The following is a 13,213-nucleotide window of genomic DNA, read 5'->3' on the forward strand; positions in this document are numbered from 1 at the left end:
CTGCCCAAAAGGCTCTGGTACCGAGGGCTAGGAATCCTGAGTGAGGGTACCAAGGAAGTTCTTGGAGAGCTTCAGGCAGTGGCTTTTACCAACCAGTACAAAGTTCAGACTTTTAACCAGTAAGCTGGTTATTCTGGTATGTCATAGCCACCCTGGCTATAGGACCTGGAGGTATATGTGGCTGAATCGTAGGGCTTATGCCACAATATGAGCACAGGTGACTTCTCCTTTTTCTTCAAAGGAAATCTTATTGACTACTCTAAATGGGTTATTAATGTCTACTGTTAGGACTCATTACATGGTTTACTTCTCTTTAAAAATATTAAGTTGTTTAAAACTATAATTAAGGGTGAGGTTGATGAAGAGTTAGCTATGTAGCTTCCCTGTCAGTCTTGCTCCCTCCCCACACACATACCTGAATAGTCTCATTCTGGATTTTTCCTGACAATTACAAAGAAAAGATGAAAATCTCAGACTAAGACACTACATCTGGATTATGACAAAACCCCTTCTCTTCTACAATATGGAAATGTTTGTGGGAAACTGGAGGCCAGGAAGAAAGAGGCAAGCACCTTCATCCTATGTGAGTTCACACAAGATCTCTAGATCTGGGCAGAGCTAAAGTTCACATTTTAAATGAGGGCCTTTGAATTCCCCTCAGCAGTATCTATTTTGATTTGTTCAACACGTAGCATTGTTGGAGTAGATGCATCTGGAGTAGGTTCTTTTTAATGATATTGCTACCTTTCCATCACTAAATTTCCTTGACTTTGTAAAATGGATGAATGTCCTGAGCTTGGCTGCAAGGTAAGAAATTACTGTAAACTATCTCATGACATTTACTTTAAGAATCGTTATACGAAGATAGCATAATGTATGTTCGTGCTTCATTGGCTGTTTACAGGTTCATGTGACACCAGGGGACAATCCACAGCTCCTCCGAAGGTATGTCTTCTTCAGGGAGCAGTAACACTCAACAAATACGCCATACAACATGGTGCGTGCAACATTGTGCATTCTAAAGACAAGGACAAAAGCACAGGCAACAATAGCACAACTAGACAAATGGGATTATATCAAACTCAGGAGTTTCTGCATGGCAAAGGAACCAATCAACAGAGTGAAGAAACATGTGACAGAACTGGAGAAATTATCTGCAATCTACTTATCTGACAAAGGATTAATATTCAGAATTTATCAGCAACTCAAAGAACTTGGCAACCAAGAAACAGACAATCCAGTTAAGAAATGGGCAAAAGACAGGAGCAAATGGTTCACAAAAGAAATATATGAAAAATGCTCCATGTCACCAGCCATCAGGGAAACACAAATGAAAAGCACAATGAGTTATTACCTCACTCTTGTAAGAAAACCTATTTTCTAAAAGACCAACAAATGCTGGCAAAGATGTGGAAAAAGGGGAATTCCTATACACTACTGATAGGAATATAAATTAGTGCAGCCACTGTGGAAAACAGTATGGTGATTTCTTAAAAAGTAGGGATGGGGTACCATCTAGTATTCCCAACACTGTATATTTAAGCAAAAGACATGAATGTTTTTTTATCAGAGACACCTGCTCTATCATGCTTATGGTAGCACTGTTCACAATTGCCAAACTATGGAATCAATCAAGGTGTCCATCCACAGAAGAATGAATAAAGAAAATGTGGTATACACACACACACACGAATATTATTCAGCTGTAAAAATTCTATCATTTGCAGCAAAACTGTTGGAACTGAAGGATGTTATGTTGAGGAAGATAAACCAGACACAGAAAGACAGTTATTACATGTTCTCCCTTATGTGTGGAAGATAAAATTAAAAGAATTCTCTATGTGTATCACTTTTGTTGCAAATGCACCATCTTTGTTTTAAATCTTTGTCAAGTAAATTGATAGGAATTATGTACTACCATAGTTTTAATGATTTTGAGATTGTTTTAAAATTTACCTTACAAGTGAAGTTGAACATCTTTTCATTTGATTATTTATAGCTGTTGCCCATTTTCCAGCTGAAATATGGTCTCTTATTTGTTGAACTTTTTAGTGGGACCATTAAGCCTTTAATTAAAAACCTGTAATCTCAAAAAAAGTAAAAAATAAAATAAATTAAGTAAAAATAAATTAAGTAAAAATAAGGACTAGGGCAAAAGAAAGGAGGCTGAAGCTACCACAGCAGACAAAGAAGAAACTCTGAGTGAGGACATCTGTGATGAATACAACATCTCTCCGGAAATAATCTTTCCAGGTCACATATCCCAATCAAGATATTGATGTCCCAATCAATACCTTTCAAGGTCATATTTCCCAATCAAATTAGAAGACTGATTATAAATTAGCATACTGGAAAACCTGGACTTTAATCTCAAGTGTTCCAGATGTGTATAAAGTCTAATATCAATGTGGCAACCATATCGTTACTTAATTCTACATGCATAGTTTATCTGGTCTGAAGCTGATGAAGTCAACTTCTAGGGTAAACCAGAGTCCTCGTGGGAAGGAGTGCAGCCGGTAACTGTGGTAATCAAGGCCTTTCGTCTCCAGAAGCATAACACTGGTTCACATCAAAGCCCAGCTGCAGCTACCCAGCCCCAGATTTAACATACATCTGAAGAGGCAGCATGGGCCGCTCCTGCGTTGGGGCCATCTGAATATTCCTGAAGATTCTTAGAGAGGAGGAAGCTGGCCAGGGTGAAGACAGCAGATACGCATTTCCATATCTCCGGGCAGCTATAGGCCTGATCTCATTTATTCTCACCCATCTTATTTTGAAGACAGAGAGTAATTTTCCCCAGAGGTCACTTGGTCCAACATAAACTGGATTGAAAACACACCCGACTGAGTCTAAAGACTGAGATTTTCTCACTATAAATTCTGCTTACTCTAAATTTAGTCATTTCTACAACATTATGGGGCTTGAGGGCTTCAAGGGAGATGGTAACATTTCATTTGACCCTGCTGCCTGCTGAATGTTGGTGGACGTTCCACACATTATAGGTCCAAGCAACTGAGAATGTGATCACTTTAATATTTGTATGTGGGGATTTCACGTCAAACTCAGCCATAAAATTGGCCTCAGTGCCAAGCATCTATCCCTTGGTAATTTCCCCCCAGAAAAGAATTAGATAGGATTATATCAGAGGTAAAATGATCCAAGGAATAGCTAAGCGAAGACAGGCTCTGAGAGGCACCAAACGTCCTCTGTCCCCGAGTCTTTCTCATCATTTATTCTCCTTTTCAGCATAAAACTGGCTCCCACATGCCACTGGCTGAGCTAAGGACATTTCAGTAATAAAAAACTCTGCTGTTAAATTTGGCTAGGCACCTTTGTTTTTCTTTGTTAGCAAGAGAAATTGGTGCAGAATTATAAATCCTTGCAAAAAGAATTCAGAACACTCATCACATGAAGGAACAAACAACTGAAGTCATTTTTTAAACTGTCCAGTTGCTCCACAGCAGTGAACAGACACACCACACAAGGACTAATTTATGACTAAAAGGAAAAAATTATACTCTTCAAAGCATCCGGTTTGGTGGCAGTCATGATCATTAGTGAAAGCAATATCTATTTAAAAGCAGTAAATGGCTATTTCCAAACAGAATGGAATGGCATGCAAAGGAGGCATCATCCCACTCAAACATCCCCAGGCTCTCTGGAGAATCATCAGGGTCTGTCATATTAACTCACTTCCCTCTTTATTTTTTCTTTTTCTTAATCTTCCCCATTGAACATTATCTTCTAAAATCAAATTAAGTACTAATAGTAAATGTGCACAGTAATCACTTCAGAAAAGCAAAACAATCAGACTCAAGAAAGTACAAAAATATTATTTCTTATATTAAAGACTGAGAGCTCAGATAAAATGAGAAGGTTCCAGAGTCTGAAGCTGCTGTCTCAGGAACTATTTTGTGAGGCCACTGTCAATAACATAACAGTAATGTCCTATATGTGCACAATCTCTCTTCTCAAGGCCCTTCCTTCACTCCCTAGGGAATAATAATAGTAACAACAACAATAATAAATGTGTCAAGATTGCAAATAACTATCAGATCTCTTTGGTAAAACAGCACAAAAAAGCAACATGACTCATGGGAAACTTCAGAATCTGACCTAATACAATGACTGTTACTCAATGAATATTTAATAAAATGCCATGCATCATTTATTTTAAACTCAAGTTCTCAAAGATACCACATCTCCCCAAATAAGATTTAAAGCATATTTCTAAATATTACAAATTACAGGTGGTCCCTGAAATATGTAACTATATTGAATAAATTTCTTTTATAGTCTTTTATATCTGCCAATTCAGATAGTTTTAGAAAACATGAATAAAACCTAAGGGTTAATTTTCATTAAGTTGGTCTTCCCACGCTTATTGGAAAGTGAATTATTACTTATTTCTCTTTACAACAAGCTAAGTTAAGACTATTATTCTAGTTCTTGGTAACAAAAGAGAACCAGAACTTTTGAATTTACTTTCTCAACTACAGGACCCATGTACCACTCAAGCTAAATGATAAAGAAAAAGAGGTCCTTCAAAAAACACCTTTTGAACAAAGAAGTTAAAAGAATCCCCAAGAGACAATTCTCAGGTAACATAGCCTATCTGTGTTCCCAATTTTCATGCTGGGGCCATAACTAAGCAAAGTCTACTGGATCTTGTTGAACTCTGAACGGAGTGATATTCAAAATCAACTAGGTCCTCTTCAGCAAAGATTTCTGCATATGATGAGCCTTGAGAAAAGGGTGAGCAACTAAAAAACTTGTCACCTTGAACTGGAAACTTTGGAGGATATGCAGAACCCATGAAGTGCTGAAGTCAATGCAAAGAAATGAACCCAGATTGAGGTGAACATTAAAGGTATAAAGATCTCACCTGTGTTAATTGCTTTCAGGGACAAACAAAAGCTATTCTCAGATGGCTGACTAAAGCATTTTGTTATAAACCAAAAGAGTGAAACATCACGAACATTTGGTGTTAAGGATCCCAGAGACCTAATTAAACATCCTCATTTTATAGGTCATAACACAGTATCCCCAAGAGATTAGAAGACTCACCTAGATCCTATTAAGAGCTGGAAGATGAACACAATGTTAATATTGATTCTCTTGACTTTTATTGTTTTTTCTACCACCAATGAGACACTTCTGTATTATGTATGCATTCATTCATGTCAAGTAAAAATAAACCATGCCACTATGCAATTGCAAATAGTTCTGAAGCACAAATGGTGCATTATTGCCCAGTATAGTAAAAGGAAAATACATTTTTATTATGGTATAGAGCAATAAGAACTATAAAAGTAGTACCAATTCTGTTCAATTAATAGACTTGTGGATGGCTGGCATTATGATGCTGTGGGTTAAGTTCCCATTTGCCACACTGGCATCCCATATTGGAGTGACAATCCACACCCCAGCTTCTCTGCTTCCAATCTAGCTTCCTACTAATGTGCCTGGAAAAGCAGCAATTGATGGTCCAGTGTGGCCACCTGGGAGACCTGCCACCCATGTGGGAGACCCAGATGGAGTTCTTGGCCCCTGGCTTTGGCATGGTCCAGCCTGGGGTGTTGTAGCTTTTTGGGGAGTGAACCAGTGGGTAGAAGATTACTCTTCCCTCCCCCTAACATTTTGCCTTTCAAACAGATAAATCTTAATAAGTAGACTAGTGGGGTCAACGAGGCTGCTCAGCTTATGAAATATCTAGAACAGGGATTACTTGAAGGGTAAGTAGGGATTACATAGCAAGAGAGAGAGAGGAAGAAAATATTCCACATGGAAGAAATAGCTGAGACTCAGGATGAGGAGCAAAGAGAATTGGCATGTTTGTGGCAATGAAAGGAATTCAGCACATGCCTGGAACATTGAGAAGTTGGTGAGATGCATGATAGATGGGAAAGAAAAAGCCAACAGGGCTCAGCAAATCCTGAAAGACTTTATCTCATGCCAAGGAATTTGGAATTTAATTCAAGGTCATAAAAGATAAAGGATATCAAAATATAAAAACATGATAATTGTGTCTAACTTTTAGAAATAACATCATGACGGCTAGTGAAAAAAAATCGAAGGATGAATTACAGAAGAAATCAAAGCAGGTAGCAGGCGGTTGCAATAACCCAGAAGATAGAGGATGGTCATCTAACAGGGTGTTGGGAAGTGCCGAAGATGGAGAGAAGCAACTGGACTGGATATATTCTGGCAACAGAATTAAAGTATTTGATGATAAATGAATATAAAATCAATGTTCATCATTAGGGGAGGAGAGGATCAAGGTATTCTGCAATATTTGGCTAAAGTCTTTCCCAGGAAACCTCCTGATGTGAATCATTGCTTCTCAGTGAAGTGCTCAGAGACTACTTCCCTGAAAACAGCAATCTAAGACGGTTCTGTATTTGCTCATCTCAGGAAAACCACTGAGTTATGGGCACATGTGAAAGTCTCAGAATTCTGTAGGCAATCCCCTCTGAAATGCTATAACTTGGATGTGCTCCTTTGGGACTCAGATTTTAACAAGGAAAAAGAACCTGCTGAACAGGTATCTTCAATCTAAAGCCCTCTTAGTCTCTCCATATTCACTCATGGATTGTAGGGTAGAAGGGAGCAGGTTCAATGTCTTATGCCTGGCTCACACAGCATTAGTGGGGGTCCCTGCTCTCTTCTGATGGAATCTGGCTAATCCAGAGGAAGCAGAGTTATGACTGCTAAGTAAGAATCATCTAAACTCAGTGAGAAAGATTACCTCTCCCCATAACAAGCACCTGAAGGGCCCCAAGGTTTTCCAGTTCCAAACTGGAAGAATGAAATGTAGGATGTGCTCATAAACTGTGGTGTGTCCCAATCCCAAACTAGGACATAATGTAGGTACTCACCCCTTCACCACCATTTTCACCTGTGTTGGCAAGCATTTCCTGCAGGGCTCGGACAGAGAGGGACTGTTCCAACACGAAATTGCAGACGCAGAGATCTGGAGGAATAAACTGTGGGAATAAAACCAGAATGAGGGTACATACTGATATCAATCAGTCATGGATCAATCGTGGAATAACAATTCAAGGCAAAGAACCTACCAGTCAACATGTTGGTTGGATGGATGAATATGAATGTAGAAATGTGCATTTCTCTTATTTAAGTGAAGATGGGCTTTAACTTGGATTATTTATGGTGAGAAGAAGAAAAGTCCCAAGTCTCTAGGGGAGAAGTGACTATGACAACAGGGTTGAATTATGGGAGGGCTGCTAATGTACATGGAAGAAAATGTATATAGCCTAGCAGAGGGAGGGACAGGAGGGGAACGCTGATCTTTATCCATGCCTGGGCAGGGCCAAAGGAAGAAAACCAACACCCCTCACAATAATTTGTAAGAGCTGTGGACAGATTGAAATTTGGCTTTATACAACAGTGGCCAAAATAAATAATCCACTAATTTGTTACAAAAACATGGGTATTACAGTATAAAAAGAGGCAATAAAGGGAGCTAAGAGTTCTATAAATACAGCTCTGAACAAAGAAATGTCCCAAACTATAAGAATTGGTGACTTCTATAACAATCATTCTAATTAATTAGAATCACTTAACTGTGATCAACAGTGACATTCATGCCTATTCCTGAACATATCTTGAGGATGATTAAAGACAACTTTTTCTACCTGCTATGTAGTAATAGCTAATAGCCACAGAGTAGTTTCTCTGGGCCTGACACTGCTCTAAGCATTTTGCATATATTAACTCATGTAATCCCTACACAACTACCCTATAAGATAGAGATTATCACCATGGAAATTTAAGACACAGAGATCTTAGGTCACCTGTATGTGTTACATTTGGCTGGGTCAGACTTAAATCCAAGCAGTCTATCAAAACACAGGTGCTTCACCTTACACTGTTCTTGCTGCTAGTGAAAATATTAAGGAAAATTTTTGCAACTAAAATGTTTTAGATCAGCAAATATTTAAGTATTATATTTTTGGAAACTGCAGTGCTTGACATTAAGATACAAAGAAACACAAAACAAGGCATTACTCTTTAAGAGCTTACAATCCAGTTTCGCAATACACCAAGTTTCTTGGTAATACAATTTATGATCACCTTGAAGACCAATCCTTGGGGCTAGTGTTGTGGCATAGGTTAAGCCACCTCCTGTGATGCCAGCATTCCATATGTGCACCAGTTCAAGTCTGGGGCTGCTTCACTTGATTTAGTTCCCAGCTAATGAACCTGGGAAAACAGAAGATGATCCACTGCTTGGGTCCCTACACTCACATGGGAGACCTGAATCATTTTTCTGGTTCCTGGCTTCAGCCTGGCACAGCCAAAGCTGTTGTAGGCATTGGGGGAGCAAATCAGTGAATGCAAAATCAATCAATCAATCTCTCTCTCTCTCCCTCTCTCTCTCTCTCTCTCTCTTTCTCTGTGTGTGTGTGTGTGTATCTCATTCTCTTGGTAACTCTCGATTTCAAATGAATGTCAACAAATAAATCTCTTTGTCAGAAAAGACCAATCCTTGGTTCCTACATAGTATCAACAAATCAAGGACACTGTGAGGGCCACAAGTCACCACTAGCCATATTTAACAGTTTAAGACAGGTAAAGCTGTTTCTAGGAGTTCCAATTTAAAAGCCACACTAAGCCTGTGCCTAATACAGATTTAACCTGACTTCAACACTTTGATTTCCAAAATGAAGATCATGGAACTGGCCATGATTAAATTCTCTTTCATTTACAAGTGTTTGTACACTCCTCATCCCCTCCCAACCTCAGTGTCTTCAGAAATAAGATGATATCCTGCCTACAGGACCTGCCTATAATTTTCCCCTGTTAAAGCTCCAAGATCCCTTTTACTAAAGTGTTAAGCCAGGAACGGCCAATGCCACCTTGAGTTATTTACATTTTATAGTACTTTTAAACCATATATTTTTCTACCAAGTATTTGAGTGAATAGTTTTCAATTTACATACAGTTTTTAAAGTATGCTCTCAGAAACAAAACCAAAACCAAAACACACCACCACCGCAGTCTTAGAATTCTCTGACATTGCAGGAATTTGTCTATTTGTCTTTCAAAACAATATAACCAACGAGAGACTGCAACATAAGGATTACAACTGTTATTTTATGGTTTTCACTTTGTTTTCAAAGTCTGTTCCCCCAGCAGGTAATTAACTAATTTGTATGGAACTTGAGTGAGCAGGCAGCTGGTGATGCAGAGCTGCACCCCCAGGAAGCGTTTTTAGTGTACATATAGCATCATTATAAGTAGCATACAATTATATCATAGAGCATTCCCTAAAGACCTTACACTCTAATCTCCTAAAATGTGATGCCATCTCATGAGATTTTACACAACATTTTTACTATTCTTAGCCTACTGAATTTCACATCCCCTAAATAGGAAGCATAAAAGCCAGGGTTTGCCCATTTTCTGGTCCTCCACTTTATCAAAGTGTTTGGTTTGGAGATTATTCCACTCAAGAATGTCTGCAACTATGGTTATCAGTTTAAGGCATGCTTTTTGGCTAGTCAACTGAACAGTCTCAACCCTCATGCCCACTTTTACAATAAAAGTATTTGTCCCATTTGTTCTAAGAAAGTTTCATGGCTCCAAGCGCTAGAGATCCTGCCCTTACTGGAGATCCTGGGATTCTATGCCAGCATTCTTTCTTCCCTGTGGGCGGTTTGCTTGGACAGGAGACAGGGCTCTCGAACTCTACCACTGTCTATTCTTGAAGAGAACCACCAATAGATAGTAATACAAGAAAAACCTTTCCGGGGGCCAGAGCTATGGTGTAGCTAGTAAAGCTGTTGCCTGCAGTGCTAGCATCCCATATGGGCACCAGTTTAAGTCCTGGATGTTCCACTTCCAATCCAGCTCCCTTTAATGTGCCTGGGAAAGCAATGGAAGATGGTCCATGTACTTGGGAGCCTGTACCCACATGGGAGACCCAGAAGACACTCTTGGCTCCTGGCTTTAGATTGGCCTAGCTCCGGATTATGTGAACATTTGGGTAGTGAACCAGTGGATGGAAGATCTTGAACTCTGTCATTCAAATAAATAAGTATATCTTAAAAAAAACTCCCTAAGAGGGAAGATGGCACAATAGAGAAAGGATGGTCCGACTTACTGGAGAGAAATTAACAATTACCTCTTGAGGGGGGAATGTTAGGTAGGAAGTCAGTTATGAGCTTATGTGTGTGTGACAGGCCTAAACAGAAGACATCTATATGCATCTGCATCTCAAAGTCATCCTAACAATGTTTCAGGGGAAGCCCAGATTTCGCATCCTGCCTGCCCTGCCCCCTTCTACCTGATAACCTGCCAGGTGGAGGCCCTCACCCCTCCTGCTTCCTGCCTGATAAATCTTCCACAATCTCCCAGGTGCAGCCCAGCATCTGCATCTCAAACACCCTGCTCCCTTCCTCTGGTCTGATAAGATTTGCATCCATAAAGTCCTTTGTTTCAGACCTTCAAGAGAAGTTTTTCTATTTACATCCAAAAAGCCCTTTGTTCCAAGAGGAGCTGAGGTGGGGAAGCAAGACCCATCTCCTTAAAAACCCCCAGCCTCAACTGGACTGCGCGCTCAGCTCTCTGCATCTTTGCTGAGTTGCCCGCCTGGCCTGGCCTGGCCTGGCCTGGCCAGGTGTACTCTCCACTCACCCATGCAGCCCCCCCCTCCCCCAGTCTGAGGGACTGGGCACTCTCTCTCAGGTCCTGTCTGGAGAGGTGCCCATCCGTCCTTACAGATGTTCCTTCTTAATAAACCTTGCTATTTTACCTCCCACTAAAAAAAATAAAAAAATAAAAATAAATAAATAAATAAAAAGGGGGAGATAGTACACTCAGACAAAGCTGCAGGAGAACCACTTCAGGAGATCCAGTGAAAGCAGTAGAAATGGTCCAGAGCCACACTGAAAGAGCAAAAACACAGTAAAAAACAACAAAAGCTTGGATCAGGGAGGCAGATGCCTGCCCTGGCAAACCAGTTGAGAGCGGAATCCATGGGCCCATGGCGCTGCTGATACGGTTGGAGGGAGAGCTTGGTGAACTGCTTTTAATGTTCCATGTGAAAACTGCAGAGGTGGGGAGCAAAAAAAAAAAAAAAAAAGGTGGGGCATCTCTCTCCGTCCTTCCCCCTCCCTGCCACAGCAGGGACCAACAGCCAGTTGGGGGAGGGCTCACATCATTTTATTTTTTTTGACACAGATAGCTGCCACCCCACCTCCCCCACACAAGTCCAGCAATAACAGGGGTCTCCCCCCACCCAATGAACAATTAAGAATTCCTTTCCCCTTCTTGTCAGTCTCATGGAACCAGTTGCTTGGCAATGGGAGGGGAGGAGGAGTTGTCTCTACTGAAGGGAAGTCCTGCCTACAGGACTCTCCCTACCAACCCTGCACCACTGAAAAGCGAGCAGGGCTGCAGTGGGAGGGTCCTTTGCATGCCTACAAACTACAGACCAAACCAGAGAAAACTGCCCACTCCCCTACCAATGACACCGAAGCTGGTTGGGAGGACCATGCACAGCTGCTCTGGGAACACATTAGTTTCCTCATACATAGGACTGGCTAGTGGGGAGGAGTGGCCCTACTTACAATCCATGACCTGGAGAGCCCTGGGAGCCAAGTCTGAGAAAACAGTGACTGCATAAGAGGCGGCAGAGCATGGTTAGGTCCTGGGCAATCAGAGTGCTTCTCCACACTCTGAGCTCCTAGGTCACCCATAGCCGCTCATAACAGGGGAACTGTGCTCATGGGAAAGACTCCGCAGATCTAAAGTGCAGTTCATTAAACAGCGTGGATGAGTGCTGAGCACAATGGGGACTAACACCAGGGCATCCATCACCTGTGAGAAGGACTGGTTGCACCAACAGAGGTGACCATTCCTCTCCATCTAGTTAACCAGAGGAGAGCTACCATGCCCAATGGAGATCTTACCCCGGATACTTGCCCCACAATGGAATACTGAACAGAGCACCCTGGCCACACCCAGCATGCACTTCTTGGTACTCACTGAAAGTGTAGACATCCAACTAAACCACAGAAACACAGACCAAAGATAAAAGCCAACAGACAAAAAAGTCTATAAATGCCAAAAATAAAGGAAATAGTTCAAGAAATAAGAATAAGGAAGACACTATGATTCCCCCAAAGGAACACTACAACATTTCAATATTAGAAGGTGAAGATGAAGAGATTGAAGAAATGCCAGAAATGGATTTCAAGAAACCATTCGTTAGGCTGGCACCATGGCTCACTAGGCTAATCCTCTGCCTTGCGGCGCCGGCACACCGGGTTCTAGTCCCAGTCGGGGCGCCGGATTCTGTCCCGGTTGCTCCTCTTCCAGACCAGCTCTCTGCTGTGGCCAGGGAGTGCAGTGGAGGATGGCCCAAGTGCTTGGGCCCTGCACCCCATGGGAGACCAGGAGAAACGCCTGGCTCCTGCCATCGGATCAGCGCGGTGCGCCGGCCACAGCGCGCCAACCGCGGCGGCCATTGGAGGGTGAACCAACGGCAAAGGGAAGACCTTTCTCTCTGTCTCTCTCTCTCACTGTCCACTCTGCCTGTCAAATAAATAAATAAATATATAAAAATTATTAAAAAAAAAGAAACCATTCATTGGAATACTCAGAAGCAATCAGAAACAAATTCACAAACTAAAGAAAACTATGTATGATATGAAAATTTTTCTAGGAAATTGAGATCTTAGAGAAATCAAAATGAAATATCAGAAATGAAGAATTCAATAGATCAAATAAAAATGTAGTGGAAAGTCTTAACAACAGAGTTGGTGAGGCAGAAGAAAGAATATCTGAGCTAGAAGACAAATCTCTAGAAATTTTACAGTCAGACTAAAAATAAGAAGTTAGAAAACTAAAAATCACTGTTGAGATCTACAGTATACTATCAAATGACCCAACATACGAACTCCTGAGTCCCTGAAGGAGTGGAAAGAGAAAGGATTAGAAGGCCTTTCCAATGAAACAACAGATAGCTGGAGAAAGAAAGGGATATCCAAATAGAGGAAACACATAGAACTCCCAAGAGATATGACTAGCAAAGATCTTTACCAAGACACATTGTCGTAAAACTCTTCACAGTAAAACAAAGAAAACATTCTAAAATGTGCACGAGAGAAAGACCAGATTACTTTCAGAGGAACTTCAATTAGACTCACAGCAGACTTCACATCAGAAGCCCTACAGGCTAGGAGAG

The 13,213-nt window shown here is 41.0% G+C and overlaps 1 protein-coding gene across 1 annotated transcript in view; it reads right to left on the reverse strand.

Moving 5' to 3' along the window:
- The window catches only part of RYR3 (ryanodine receptor 3), a 580,573-nt gene that overhangs the window by 363,062 nt on the left and 204,298 nt on the right, over positions 1–13,213 (reverse strand). Inside the window, exon 3 of the mRNA XM_062206624.1 lies at positions 6,879–6,986. Within this exon, the coding sequence (XP_062062608.1) occupies positions 6,879–6,986 (108 nt within the window). The remainder of the gene's footprint in view (positions 1–6,878; positions 6,987–13,213) is intronic.

The sequence above is a fragment of the Lepus europaeus genome, chromosome 11, assembly GCF_033115175.1.
Source record: "Lepus europaeus isolate LE1 chromosome 11, mLepTim1.pri, whole genome shotgun sequence".
NCBI lineage: Eukaryota > Metazoa > Chordata > Mammalia > Lagomorpha > Leporidae > Lepus > Lepus europaeus.